Source organism: Nannobrachium achirus (genome assembly GCF_963921795.1).
Source record: "Nannobrachium achirus genome assembly, chromosome: 9".
Classification (NCBI taxonomy): domain Eukaryota; kingdom Metazoa; phylum Chordata; class Actinopteri; order Myctophiformes; family Myctophidae; genus Nannobrachium; species Nannobrachium achirus.
The window spans coordinates 32,014,758-32,030,623 of NC_137818.1; the positions used below are offsets into that span (position 1 = coordinate 32,014,758).

At 43.6% G+C, this 15,866-nt stretch overlaps 1 protein-coding gene across 1 annotated transcript in view; it reads right to left on the minus strand.

Annotated features, from left to right (window-relative positions):
• The window catches only part of arhgef25a (Rho guanine nucleotide exchange factor (GEF) 25a), a gene marked incomplete at both ends in the record, with an annotated part of 82,274 nt that overhangs the window by 7,967 nt on the left and 58,441 nt on the right, over positions 1-15,866 (minus strand). Inside the window, 8 exons of the mRNA XM_080732688.1 lie at positions 218-295; positions 833-883; positions 1,592-1,684; positions 2,336-2,425; positions 10,495-10,564; positions 11,634-11,737; positions 13,318-13,384; positions 14,478-14,602. Coding sequence (XP_080588814.1) covers positions 218-295; positions 833-883; positions 1,592-1,684; positions 2,336-2,425; positions 10,495-10,564; positions 11,634-11,737; positions 13,318-13,384; positions 14,478-14,602 — 678 coding nt within the window. The remainder of the gene's footprint in view (positions 1-217; positions 296-832; positions 884-1,591; positions 1,685-2,335; positions 2,426-10,494; positions 10,565-11,633; positions 11,738-13,317; positions 13,385-14,477; positions 14,603-15,866) is intronic.

The following is a 15,866-nucleotide window of genomic DNA, read 5'->3' on the forward strand; positions in this document are numbered from 1 at the left end:
ATTAAAAAGGCCTTAAATTGTCACTTTATAAATGTGCATAAACCCTCTATACACTTAAACTTTATTTTGGTTTGTTTACTGTTGAGTGAGAAAACAATGTTGCACATTAAGTTAACCATCTAGGGGATCCCCCAAAATAATTTGGGGACCCCCCTGGGAATCCTGACCCACAGGTTAAGGACCACTGCTTTAGGGAATGTGTGAAGGATATCCGCACCTCGAAGCCTTGCAGGCGGCCCACGTTCATCATGTCGTTGCAGCGTTTTGGCACAAAGCACATGACCTCCACGGCTTTCTGTTTCAAAGAGAAAAGTTTTGGACATATGAGATTTCCACCCGACAGAGACGATATACTTTGAAAACAACACAAGACATAAAAAATGATAAGTCTTCATTAAGGATAAGACAGTAAAAACCTGATGGCCAGTGACAGTGGCTGACGCTGTAGATAAGCAAGCTGACAATACTTGACACAAAGACAATAAAGATTCATTATAATATTGTTTTTATTTAATGTCATATTATTTCCATCCATGTGGATATTGTCACTTACAAAATAAAAAGTCAAGTTAAAGTTAATAAAAAATATAAAACAATACTTTTGTTTGGTCTCAATATCATTATTTCTTTTGAAGAATAACCAGCCCTATCCAATACATCCTATTCGTGATCCAATAAAACACATTTTCATATTTAGTCAAAACAAATCCACAATGCACCAATGTTTTTTGTTACTAAGAAGAACCCCGGGAGGAAAAAACATGGCCTCAGCCAAACCCAGGCCCTTTAAATAGAGCGTTACACAAGTGTGTTTGTGCATCAGAACACCCACCTCCAGCTCCTCCGTGTCCACTCCTGCCTTGGTGCAGTACTTGAGGAAGTCCTGTTCAAATAGACACAGCATGGTGACCAGAACATTCCAGCTTTATGACTGCATGGCATAAGGTGAGGACATCTGGTAGAGTGTTTATATGGGTGCTCTTTAAGTCTAATTTCCATTTGATCGCCAGAGGCGCACCGGGGCAGAGTGTGCTTAGTACAACGGATGGAATTTTACGGGCCCGTTCACAAAGAACCTGCTTCAATTTGAGACGTAGTGGTATTTTCACTTTAGGCCAGTTCCAAAAAGAGAAGAGAACACTTATGCAACGTCTCTCTTTTGCCTCGCTGGCATCACCAGACTAATCTGATTTCGCTCTGGCAGATTCGCCGGGTTTCCACGCTGCATTTCCCTGTGCCACTTTGTGTGCGCGTGTGTGTGTGTGTGTGTGTGTGTGTGTGTGTGTGTGTGTGTGTGTGTGTGTGTGTGCGTGCGTGCGTGCGTGCGTGCGTGTCTGCGTGTGTGTGTGTGTGTGTGTGTGTGTGTGTGTGTGTCTGTGACTGTGTGTGTGTGTGTGTGTGTGTGTGTGTGTCTGTGACTGTGTGTGTGTGTGTGTGTGTGTGTGTGTGTGTGTGCGTGCGTGCGTGCGTGCGTGCGTGCGTGCGTGCGTGCGTGCGTGCGTGCGTGCGTGCGTGCGTGCGTGCGTGCGTGCGTGCGTGCGTGCGTGCGTGTGCGTGCGTGCGTGTGTGTGTGTGTGTGTGTATGTTTCACCTTAAGCAGTAGCTGGTACTTCATGATCCGCTGGACAGGTTTGATGAGCAGGTCGTTGAGCTGGAGCCGGTGGCCCAGCTGCTGCCGCAGCTCCTGACACGCACACGCACACGCACACCCACACACACACACACACACACACACACACACACACACACACACACACACACACACACACACACACATACACACAAGTCAGCATGACAGCCACAGTACACATAAGCTCCCTCTCCACTGACATGGCCCAACACCGCACCACTCCACACCACCCACTGCCAGGTTTTCCACTACAAGGACCTGGGTAGAGTGGTGTGAAAACGGTACTAAACGTGGTACTAAAAAGTATCCACTCCAGAGTAAGTCTGAGCTAGGCCAAACAGTGCCAAACACTTCATGATGATTCATCACTCACTGACTTTTCATTTAGACAACCAGGATATAGAAGTAATACATTAATACTTTATAGTGTGTTATAATCAGTTATAATCCATTATAGTGTATTATAATTAGGATAGTTGTAATACAAATGTATATTGTATAATAACAGTTACGAAGCCGTGGTGAATGCAATCGCACGATAAACGCATGAATGGGATCATGAAACGCGATGCAGGTGAGCTCACATTTCACCATAACAAAAGGAGGTTTAGTACATTAGTTTGCCTTGTCGGCGTTTGCCTTATCGGCGTTTGCCTTATCAGGACGTGCCCCATACGAGACGGTACGTTGAGTGCGTGTACATACCTCAAAGTAAGTCTCGATGTACTCTGAGACAATGTGCTCCGACTTGGGCTTGTTCTGACAGTACACAACATACATGTGGAGACGCCTCTCCTGCAACACAAGGCAAACAAACATTTTTTATTAAGAATCATTAGACAAATAACGTTTGAAACAAACGATAACAAACATGCCAGAAGGCAAGGAGCCCCATATAACGCGGCTTTCGTTGGATTACGAACATGTGCGTCTGAAAACGAGCAGGGATGGCAGATGCAACTGCCTTGTGTTTTATTATTATACATTTATTGTAGTAGGGGTGATGGCTGACTGTAAGCAGTCACACCTGGCCTGATTGAAACTATTTAGAATCTGGTGCTAGGTGTGAATACACCCATAGCTCTCACCAGTGGGCATCCAGGTAATCGATGCAAGCAGGATAAATCAGCCATCCCCACACACACTCAACTGAGAGTGTGTGGGTCACTCTCTTCCATGTGAAAAAAAAAATGAATTTCTGAAGCAAATGTGGCTCCTGCCACTCATCTTCAGTCGCACGTGTGACCGTACGGTCCGTACCCGTACGCTTATTACCAAGGCATGGCAGGCAGTATAGTGCAGTGGTTCTCCAACTTTTTCTTGTCAAGGACCAAAAAGGTTTTGCCAGGGACCCTCAGAAGAGAAGAATCTTTCAAAAAACTATCAAACATTTTCGATATTATTTTCAAAGATGTACAAGCTCGCAGAGTGGCACAAAGTGAGCGTGTATGTCTGCTATTTGGGAATAGCCAATGTATAAATGGATAAAGTGGTAAAGTAAAGCCCTGCTTCATCATACAAGACTGTCGCACAAAACCAGTGAAAATAGCAGATCTACAAGCACGCGATGCGAGGCGCTGTGTGCTTGTAGATCGGCTATTTTCACCATTGTAAATAATTTTTAAAAAGATTAATGTAAAATTAACGGTTTTGGACATACAAGGTTTCCACCCGACAACGAGGATATGGTGTGTACTGACCGGCTGAGCCCCCACCAGGCCCCCCATGGGCTCTGGTGTTTTGGGATGAAAGGGAGCAGGGCAATAATGATTTGTCTCTGAGCGAGAGGAGGGAGGCCATGGTGGGAAACGTACTCAAATGTTTTACTTAAGTAAAAGTATCAATACTGCAATGTAGAAATACTCAGTTACAAGTAAAAGCCCGGAAATCTAAATTTACTTGAGCAAAAGTACAAAAGTATTGGTATCAAAATGTACTTAAAGTACAAAAGTGCTCATTGTGCAGAATGTCTCGTTTCAAGTTTTCAAATGTATACAAATCTTTTGAAAATAGCAGATCTACCATCTCACAATGTCCCGCATCACACCGCATTGTGAGCTGGTAAATCAGCTATTTTCAAATGTCCGAAAAGTATATAATACTGAAGAGGTTAATGTATGTTTTGTAATAACAATCAGAAGAATCTACAAAGTAACAAGTAACTAAAGTTGTCAAATAATTGTAGTGGAGTAAAAGTACAATATTTGCCTCTGAGACGTAGATTGATTGATTGATTGAAGGCTTTATTAGAAGTTTGCATAGGAAAATGTACAGATTCATGACGGTACAGTTCACTGGTACAAGGTCTACTAAAAGGAGATCCATGAAAAGACTAAGCTTATTTCAACAGGAAACCATTTAAGTATCTCATATAACATTGAATGACAGACAAATAGAACACAGTACTATGCAGTAGACATGTAAAGAAAAAAAGAAAGAAAAAGAAAACAGTAGGTCTATACAATCAGTAAGTACAGTATATACAATATATACAAGGAAGGGGCAGGTAACAGTAAGTCTAAATAAAACAATCAGTAGTGGAGTAGAAGTACAAGTAAAGTACAAATACCTCAAAACTGTACTTAAGTGCAGTACTTTGAGTAAATGTACGTAGTTACTTTACACCACTGGGAGTGGGAGTGGGAGGGGGGGCTTTGAAGTCGACCGCTGTCTGTCCGGGGCGTGTGCTCTGCTGTGACTAATTGGCGACAGAGTGCAGCTGCGGCAGACCATAGAGGCCTTAATGGAGTCACGTGTGGCTGAGCATCAGGTTATGTATAATTTAGCCAGGTTATCCGCCGCCGTAATCAGATCCCGCTTTTCAGAGCCCTGTCGGCATATAGGACTATACCTAGCAACGCATTATCTATAGCACCGGTTCCCAAATACTGGGTCTGGACCCATTTGAGGGTCGCAGATAGACTTTTATGGGTCCCTTTGATTTTGTTTCCTACCTTTTGTTGTTTAATTATTATTACTAGAAGCTCGGGCGGCCCAGCGTCTAGTCGGCGACCTGGCCAACTCGGGAACGATGTAAATAGAGAATGAATGCCCCGCCCTTTAATGCAAACCCCATTATACCTGTTGTCATAGGACCTGTTTTGACCATCTGTTTGCCTGTGTCCATTTATGCCCATATATGGAGATATCTGTATCTGTCTGTCTGTCGGCGTCCATTTTATGTCCATATATGGAGATCACTGCAGATATAGTTCTGGGTCCATTCTATGCCCATATGCCCATATATGGAGATATCTGTCTATTTGCGTCCATTTTATGCCTGCCCCACCCTTTAATGCAAACCCCAATATACCTGTTGTCATAGGACCCGTTTTGACCATCTGTTAGCCTTTGTCCCCACCCTTTAATGCAAACCCCAATATACCTGTTGTCATAGGACCCGTTTTGACCATCTGTTTGCCTTCTGTTAGCCTTTGTCCCCACCCTTTAATGCAAACCCCAATATACCTGTTGTCATGTTGTCATAGGACCCGTTTTGACCATCTGTTTGCCTTCTGTTAGCCTTTGTCCCCACCCTTTAATGCAAACCCCAATATATGGAGATCTCTGCACACACAGTACCGGTTGCGGAAAACTCTGATGTCAGACATCAGCTCCGCATTCGGGGATTCATTTTATGCCCATATCTGGAGAACGCGCGTGCCGGTGGGAAGAACGGTTCTCGAGATTCACATACATACATACACATTCACAGAGATTTTTTGTTGACTCCTGGCGTACGTGATGTCAGAGCCTTTTATGAAGTGATGTCACAATGAGTCAGCGATTGTGCCGATTTCCTCAGGAACAGCCTGATGTTAACAATCAGCTCTGCGTAAGGAGATTCCGAACGTTTCGCGCCGCTTCGGGAAAACCGCATGCCGAGTCGGGCCGAGGCCCGGCACTGCACTCCGCGCCGCAGCGGGGAACGCGCGTGCCGAATCTGAAGCCGGTGGGACGAACGGTTCTCGAGATACGCGGATTACAAACAAACAAACAAACAAACAAACAGTTCATTACAAACAGTTACATTATTCCAAACAGTTCCTTTCCCCTCCATCAGGTGCCCCGGCTGTCTAGGGGGAAGCAGTATAGACTATAGAGACCAGGACTACTGCATGTTTTTTGTGAGGGTACCTACCCTAGGGGACACGGGGAGAACATGCAAACTTCACACAGAAAGGCCCTTTCGCCAACCTCACCTAGGGTGTGGGCACTGATGATGCGGAGGAGAGAACACGCCCCCAGTGCCCACAGCGTCCCCAGTGAGAGTTGAACCCAGGACCTTCTAACTGTGAGGCAACAGCGCTACCGACTGCACCACCGTGCCCCCGAATCAATATGGGTACAGTCACGTTCCCGGGTACTTCCATGCCTCGCGAATCTCGCCGCGGCAGCCATTGGCCACTCTCCTTCATTTACTGTACGCATGTGCACCCTTGATACCCTAAATCTAGCTTCACCTCTCGACTATACTTTCTTTTTCGAAATTTTTTATTGCCTTTGCCAGGCTGACAGGCCGGGGGGCAGAGACTATTGCTCCATCTGTATGTGCGTCCATGTGTGTGTCCAGGTGACTGTGTACAGCTACTCCCAATTAGGTACACGTACATTTGTGAGTCATTGACAAAGACCCTCAGACTGGGCAGAAACCTCTTATCTACATATTCTAACTGTTTGTGTTTTTCCATAAATGAACGCCATAATTGATCATATGTACTACTGTACACCGTCACACAAAAGCATCAAGAGAAGCAGATCCACAAGCTCAAAATGCGGAGTGAAGCGACTTTTGAATTTGAATCCTGAAAAGTAACAGTTTTGGACATACAGTATGTGTTGTCCGCCCGACAGAGATGATATACTGTTTGCCTGTAATTGGCTTCCAAAAATAGTTTGCGTGGCCTCTTTCTTTAAAATAAAAATAAAATACAACATCATACATCATGAACCCTTCATCCAACCCCAAACTGGAATCACATGTTGGGGGCCTCTATAGAGCGCGCCTCCAAAATCACTTTCTTTTCTGCCACAAATGTCAAAAGTTTAAAAATATGTTGTAGAACAGGGGTCTTCAACAGGGGGTCCGGGACCCATAGGGGGTCCTCAGAGTTTCTACAGGGATCCAAATGTTTTCTCCTTTATATTAACCACTTGAACCCAAGTGTCCAAATTCCGAAAAAGCCAAAAATAGCACATCTACAAGCTCACAACGCCTCGCGCTTTCGGCAAAGAGCTTTGGTGTAGAGGGGAAAAAGAGCAGACTAAGTAAAGAGTGAAAGGTCAAGTTTATTAAGTATTGACGGTTCAAGTGGTTAAATATCTGAAAACACCAATTGACATGAATCCAAAATACACTGATAATTGTGCTTTCAAACAATGAAACGATCTGGAATTCATGAAAAGGTTGTGGGTGTCCCTACTTCATCTCTCTCTCTCAACTAAGGGGTTCCTTGGCCTGAAAACGTTTAAGACCCCTGTTGCTCGCCACTTGCTGGCTCCAACAACCCATGACTGACACATGACCAACCTGGCATGGAGCCCCGGCTTTTCAATATGACAATTAAAAAACTACACATCCCAGCAAGCACATCAGGACCTGGACCAATTAGTGACGTCTTGATTGGGGCCAGATCACAGCCCATATGGGGATGATCTTGACGTCATTACCAGGACGTCATGTGGACTTTTTTGTTTGACAGGATTTATGTTGGTTGAAATCAGGTGATATTCTAGGCCAGATAAATATCATAACTAGTTAGATATGTCCCAGAATATAACCTTACCGGTATATGCTCATAATTCAACTAACATTACAAACAATAACAATAATCCTGTCAAACAAAAAAGTCCATATGACGTCCTGGTAATGACGTCAAGATCATCCCCATATGGGCTGTGATCTGGCCCCAATCGAGACGTCACTGATGCGATGTGCTTGCTGGGATGCGAAGAAAGAAGTTAAGGCAGACAGTACAACATCAGAGCCAGAGGGAATCATCGTCTGAAGAGGAAACGACAACAACAAACAATCGTCGCAGCTTTCTTATTTTGTGAAGTTGCAAGTGGTTTTGATGTACCGTTTGGTTTCCTTCCTCGAATCTCCCCTGCTTTTCATTACGGCCCACTGACGCCATGCTTTTAGATGGAGTCGCGAGTTGCTTTATTCCCCCCCTGCGGGGCGTTTAACTTGATTACCCAGTGGGCTCTGCCAGGGGCGTCACACCAAATTCTGGGCCCTGGGTACAAGGATTCACTGCGGGCCCCCCATGAATGTTAACTATTGAAAAATAGCAGATATACAAGCTCACAGCGCGGCACCGAGTGCCGCGCTGCGAGCTTGTAGATCTGCTATTTTTGAAAAATTGTGAAAATGTGTGCAAGAAACCCATGTTTCCATGTCAGTGATGCTCAAACTTTTTCATGTGAAGGACCCCCAAAATGATATGAATTTGGCCACGGACCCCCATCTCAAAATATTTAGTTCCAGGGACCCCCCCGGAAGCAAAATTTGAGTTACAAATGTTCGCTTAAAAAATACATATTCAAAGATTTGCACACATTTTCACGACTTTAAAAAAAATAGCAGATCTACAAGCTCGCAGCGCGGCACTCGGTGCCGCGCTGTGAGCTTGTATATCTGCTATTTTTCAATAGCTAAAGTTACTAGGGCCCCTCCACCTTGGGCCCTGGTAACTCAGTCCCACTTTCCTACCCCTTGTGACGCCCCTGGGCTCTGCCTTATTGAACTGTTTAAAGATGTAAGGAGGGGAGGCTAAAAGAGACACAGACACAGACGGTCGGTTTGACTCAATCCACCTCAGACCACGAGCAAAGAAAACTTGGTCAGATTGCCCTACATGTCTACACACATTTAAGGCAACGTGTTAATTTAACTCTTTTAATGTGTGTGCCCGGCTTGCATGTGCCACCGCTTACCCAATTAACATAAATCTAATTCTGTGACTATACGAGCATGTTGACTGGGACTAAAATGCGTGAGCACGTCACCCCAGTCCTAGCCTCTTCATTTTAGCAGCACCCTGTCCATTTTAGAATTCAATATGAGATCTTGCTGATTACTTTCAAGGCTCTTAATTGGTCATCCATCTCAGTGGTTCCCAAACCTTTTAGCTCAAGACCCAAAAGAGTAATTAGACGTTTGCCCGGGTTTCCCAACTAGTGAAAATAGACGACCTACATGCTCAAAACGCATTGCTTAATTCACACTGTGTTGGGAGCTTGTAGATCGTCTCTTTTCACTACTTCTTAAACATTTATTTTCTAATTTATGGATTTTTGATTTCATTTTTATTTATGAATGACATTTATTTTGAAAAGTAATTGAATTCTTAAATATGTTGTCATGTCTGTAATTCTATTTGACCCTTGTTGTTTATGTTTGTCCCTTGTCATTGGTATGTTTCTTTGTGATTTTACTTCTCTTTAGTCATATGACTTAAGCTGTGTTTACAGGTTCTCTAGAAATAGAATGTACTTGGGGCGCCCGCTGGCCTACTGGTCCAGGCCCATATTTCCACTTAGGCATGGATGCCTGGCGGCGTCGATTCCCGATTCCCGATCCGGACGACATTTGCCACGTCTCGCTCCCCATCTCTCCCCCCATTTTCCTGTCAGTCTACTGTCCTATCTAATAAAGGCATAAAAGCCCCCCCCCCCCAAAAAAAAATCTTTAGAAATATAATGTACTTACTTAACACTTATGTTGCAATGATTTTTTCTCTTCAATGTCTCGCGTTGCTATGGTTACCATAGACTTCCATGTAATTGTGCAATTGTGTGAAAAGTGCACGCCCATGCCTAGATGATGCACCACATGTGTAGATGCTGTTCACAGCTTTCAAACAAAAAAATCCGCTTGGAAATCCGTTCAGGCATTCATGATTTATCAGCCATTATGTTTTCTTCAGATGTAAACAAACATGGCTGCCATGTTTGAAAGAATGAGTTGGTATGGGGGTTAAACATGCAATTTCGCGATCGCGATCATGCCTAATACATTTCTGGAGGTCCAAAAAAAAAATTGGAAAAAAAAATTTGAAAAAAAAAAAAAAAAAAAAAAAACGTTTTTTTTTTTTTTTTCTTCAAAAACGGCCCAAACTCGGGAAACTCGGGGTTGGCACAGCGGTAGTACCAATACAAACTCGGGAAACTCGGGGTTGGCACCATATGTGTTAATATTGTTTACCCATATACTGCAGGCAGTATGTAACTGAACAAGCGTATAAAGAAAAACATTCCCACGGTTGTTTTAACTCAGAAAGTGGCGCTAAATGATGTCTCCCACATTGCATCATAGTAAGTCTCTGTTTTGGGAGGAAAATTGCTTTTATATCAAAGGACCGGAGCTTAAGAGTTTACTACTCTTATTCCTGTTGTCTTTTCTGTCTGTCTGTTTCCCCTGTTGTTTCCTGACTGGTCCACTTTCAGACACATGTGCGCGTGCGTGCGTGTGCGTGTGTGCGTGCGTGCGTGCGTGCCGACGCTCAACAAGTATGTGTGCAGTTGTGAAAATACAAACAAGTCTGACATGTATCAATAACAGCCTAACAGGGAAGTGGAAGGAGACACAGAGAGTAAAAGAAGTGACAGAGAGAGAGAGAGAGAGAGAGAGAGAGAGAGAGAGAGAGAGAGAGAGAGAGAGAGAGAGAGAGAGAGAAAGAGGAGGCTACAGTAGAGGATAAACAGGACCTCTTTGCATGTTTTCTCAGCTCTATTTATCCTCAGGAACAGAACCAGGAAGCAGACATAGACGCCTCTACCGACAAGTGTGTGTGTGCCCGCCCACACGCACACACGCACGCACGCACACACACACGCACAAACGCAGTGGTCAAACTCACATGTTTAATGAAGAGCTGGGCCAGTCTCTCTGGCTCTGCCACACACTTCTCCAGCTCAGCCATGAAGTAGCTACATAGAAAACACACACACACACACACACACACACACACACACACACACACACACACACACACACACACACACACACACACACACACACACACACACACACACACACACACACACACACACACACACACACACACACACACACACACCCTCTGTAAAGCTTTCTCTTCCCATTCTACTGCCAATAAGGCAACCCTGCTTGGCCGGGGGAGATGGTGCACTTAAAAACACCCAGACAGGGTGATTCAGACCCCTTCGCATTGAGGTGTAAATCATCCTGTCAGGGTTTATTTCTCAACAAAAACCAGCTCTCCCCATTGATTATCCCGACATGGCTGCTTAATATAGAAATTAATACATTGGCCCAAATGTAACAACAACACGATGTGATTGGTTTTAAAAGGATTTCATTGCTTACGGTAATAAAGTAGTGCCTTAATCTATGGCAGGTGCGTCCAGTGTAAATCGGTCAGCTCAGAAAACCCCGGTAAAAAGAGTTGTTCAAATATGAATCAATAAACTGTTTCTGTATTCATGTCTGCTTCTCATCTCAAATGTTTACAAAAACATTATTGAGTGTTTGTTACTGTTTAACAGCAAATGGCATTGGTTAATATATATAATAATAATAGCTGATTCCCTGCCCACAAGGAACGCATGAGCAATTAGAGATTAAGAGTCTTGCTCAGGGACACACATCGACATTGCTACCCTGGCCTGGAATCAAACCTGGGACAACCAGGAGCTCTGGTTCCCCAGGCGGGCTCCCTAAACATTGAGCTATGCCGCCCCTAGATAATGAATTGCATTTTATAGCGCTTTTCCAAGTGCTTCAATCGCTTTACAATCGTTAATTCATTCATATATTGGGAGATATGGCTGCCATCAGTGCCATGTTGGATATGGATGCTCTGAGTCCTTGATTAGACAGCGATCTGTTATTGAGTTCAGCAAAATCTGAATCAAGCATTCAACCAAGCCGTGTAATAAATTGCATTAACAAAATGACATTTTAGTCATTAAAGTTCTGAATTGCAGCATTAACCTACACATGCCACTGCGTACTTACTCTTTGTGCCAGTCAAAGATCTGATGAATGTTTCCGAACACAATCTTGTCTTTGCCCTTCATGTCCTCTGGAACCCCCTTGGAGCTCATGGTCGCCATGTAGCCCTGCGATGGAGAAGAATACAACCAGGCGTTCATTCACAATACTATAACTGGCTCCCAATAGTAACACTAGTAAATCGTCGTTGTCTGGTGGAAACCTTGTATGTCCAAAACCGTTTGTTTTGTATTTATCATTTAAACAATTAACTAAACTAGTGAAAACAGCCGATCTACAAGCACAGACATTGTGTGCTTGTAGATCTGCTGTTTTCACTACTTTTGTGTGACGGCCTTGTATGATGAAGCAGGGCTTTATTTTGTGAAAGAACGTACAAATTTGAAACTTGGAGATACGAGGTTTCCACCCAACAACGACAAAATAAGGACACGTTGTCTTGTCATAACACTCCGGGGCAGTGACACTAGCTGCAGTGGTGTAAAGTAACTAAGTACTGTACTTACAGTAAGTACAATTTTGAGGTACCAGTATTTGTATTTACTTGAGTATTTCCAATTTCCAATACTTTTACTTCTACTCCACTACTCTCAGAGGCAAATATTGTACTTTTACTCCACTACAGTTAATTGAAAACTTTAGTTACTAGTTACTTTGTAGATTCTGATTGTTATTACAAAACCACCAAAACATACATTAACCCCCTCAGCCTTAGACATTTGAAAATACTCGATCTACAAGCTCACAATGCGTCTCAACGCAACGCATTGTAAGCTTGTAGAGCTGACATTTTCAACAACAACAAAAAATATACATTTGAAAACTTGACTGCATAATGAGTACTTTTACTTTTGGTACATTAAGTACATTTTGATGCCAATACTTTTGTACTTTTACACAATACATTTTGAATTCTCGACACAGAGTATGTCTATATTGCAGTATTGATACTTTTACTTAAGTAAAACATTCGAGTGCTTTTTCCACCACTGTTATTAACATTCAGAGGAGGAGAATACCCTTGGCTAGAGAAGACTCATTCAGTCTTGAAACCAGGGCAGGAATTTCAGGGAGGCCACAAAGGCCATGGCCATCGTTGCCTCTCAGTTTGGCCTTGTGTCCACACAGTGGCCTTAATGCCGCAGCTGACTCTACCACTTTCTCCTCAGTCTCTTTCTTGTCATGTAGACACCAGTGTCTTTTGTCGAGATTCTGAATTCTTAACTCTCCTGAGTCTGCATCTTTAAACCAATCCACTTGACTTTACTTGGTGCAGGGCTGAGCATGAATCAGATTGTAAATATCATTATTTATTTATTTCACTGCAGCTTGTCTACATATTAAAAATGTAAATCAACCATAACCCTTAAATTCAATTAATTTTGTAATAGATTAAAATCTTGTTTCATTTGCCCGGGCAAGTGTGGCCGTGCCCCTCAAATGACGAAAATCTGCAATAGCAACATATGGGTTGGTTCTATGAATACAGTAGTCCTGCCTGAAGCTGAATCTGGAGGCAGTGAGATGGTGAGGACTTAAGAGGCTCTAGAGTACACAGAAAATAAACTGTTTAACCATTAAACTGTCTCTAGACAGTGGTATTGCGACTGAGAAATATAGGCTAATGTAATGATATGCAACAAAACAGTCTTGTGTTGCTGTTGTGTTGAGTTAGTATTTGTTCTACCTCCACAATGAGTCCCAGGTCCGTCACATAGTGTTTCTCTGTCTCGATTAGCTCCCTCAGTACGTACCTGCACACAGAAATCAAAGAGTGAAGATTAGCCTATCATAACACATACACCGTAAAATACAGAGTGTTCATTTAACTCTGGAACAGGTCCATTTGGTTCCATTTGTACTTTGTTAGAGTTACAAATGGATCAATTAACACTCTGTATATTCTAAAGTATGTATATCGTCACTGTCAGGCAAAAACCTTGTATCTCCAAGTTGAAACAGCAGATCTACAAGCTGCAGATCTGCAGATCGGCTGTTTTCACTAGTTTAAATCATTTTTAAAATGATAAATACAAAACGAACGGTTTTGGACATACAAGGTTTTCACCTGACAACGATATTCTGTTATGTTTGACTGAACACGGCATTGATACAGTTGTTACGATCGCACTTTAAAGGAGTAGTTCACCCCAAAACACAACGTATTTTCTATCAATTACACACTATGTAAAGGAGACATTCACACATCCATTTCATTCAGATGCAGGTGCGTTGGAAAATGAAAACAGCAGCAAACATTAAAAAAAAAAAAAAAAAACATCCCACACACTGCCCTTACTCAGCGGCCTGTTTTTATTTAAATTGACAGACGTTTTCGTTCCCACTGGAACCTTAAGACGCTCTTGATGAAGGTCCAGTGGGACCGAAACGTCTGTCAATTTAAATAAAAACAGACTGCCGAGCAAGAGCAGTGTGCAGGGTTTTATGTTCATGAAAACCTTCATGTTTGCTATCCATTACACACCCCACGAAGCTTTCAATTGATGGAGATCTTTTAGTTTTTGTCACATTCCTGAGCCAATGATTTGATGACCGGGTCATTGGTCAACAGAAGACTCAGTCGGAGACTCTGCCTAAAGCAGTGGTTCCCAAACCTTTTGCTTGTGACCCAAAATAGAAATTAGACGTTTACATAGATTTTGTTTTTATTATCTCTTATATGGGGGCTCCCTGGCACTAACCTCTTTTTCAGACAGGGGTCCGAGGCAAAATACATCATCAATTTGGGGGTCCTTGACATGAAAAGGTTTAAAAGAACCACTGCTACACATGATGCGATTGCCACTGTCGTAATGTACTCATTTTATTAAGTGCTGCGTTACATACACGCTCTTCTCCAAAGCGAGGCTCCTCTCCTCCTCGGTTTCTGCGACGGCGGACCACTGGCTGGACGTGTCGTCCATCAGCACGGAGACGTTGTCCTCGGGCAGGACGTTGGTGGACTGAGTGTCCTGTGGGGGACGGACAGACCAGGAGGAGAGAGAGTTACGAAACAACAGGTGGTCCCAGGCACGTGCACACATAGACATCAAAGGGGGCATGAGCCCCTGCCCTTTTACCCGTCTGTAAAAAGTGCCCTCTCCAGACCATGAATGCAGTTTTTAAAAGAAACGGCGAAAGAAACGCAAATGCCCTCTTTCCATGCCATACCTGAAGGCAGCATTCAAGAGAATTGCCGTGTCCAAACTCTCCTGAACTTGAATGCAGCATCCTATGTTGAAAGATTTGCCCTTTCTGTGTATAAATCCATGCCGTACGCCACGTCTCCAGTTATGCTTAGTTCAGTGTAGTATCAAGCACTGAAAATACAGCGCGACGCGTTGTGAGCTTGGAGGTCTGCTATTTTCGACGTGCTGGCCATTGGGAAAAGCGGGACAACGGCCGGTTCATTCCCGGCCGGTCCAGGCCGGCCATTAGGAAAGAATTTAAAATAAAATGTCGGCCTTCGTTCTATTTTGGGGGCTGGGCGGCCAACAAAGTAAATCGTCACTGTCGGGCAGAAACCTTGTATCTCCAAGTTTCAAAAGTATACATTTTTTCACAAAGCAAAGCCCTGCTTCATCATACAAGGCTGTTGCACAAAAGTAGTGAAAACAGTCGATCTACAAGCACACATGTCCAAACAGTTTTGGAAATACAAGGTTTCCACCCGACAACGACGAAATATAACTCATGTAATTGGCCCACTGGCTTGTCACTTGTCATGATCTGAAATGGCAAATCTTTGAGTAGCAGCAGCGCTATAGAGAGAGATCTCTCTCCATAGCGCGCAATGAGGGCCTCTACAACTCTTTTTCCCGGGCTGAATCAGGGGCCCAGCATGTCCCTGATTTTCACCAAAAGGGCCTTTCAGATATTTCAACTCCTGCCTCTCTAACATTCTGTGCACATCCCTGGGTGGTCCAGACGCTCTCAAGTGTGTCATCGTGGGTGAGAGATAAAGCGAGGCAGGGGAGGGGAGAGAGAGAGAGAGAGAGAGAGAGAGATGAGTTCACCCGCTGTGCTCACGGATGAATGAATACAAGTATGTTTGTGTGGCGCCACACACACACACGTGCATTGATTGCGTGACATTTTCCCCATCCGAACAACTTCATCACCAAAGGGATATACTGCAGGCAGTGCTATTGTGTCTGCCCTGCCAGCATGCTGCCGTGCTGTGCTCGCCACTACTTCAACATTCCTTGGTGCTTACTACTGCCTCCCATGCTGAAA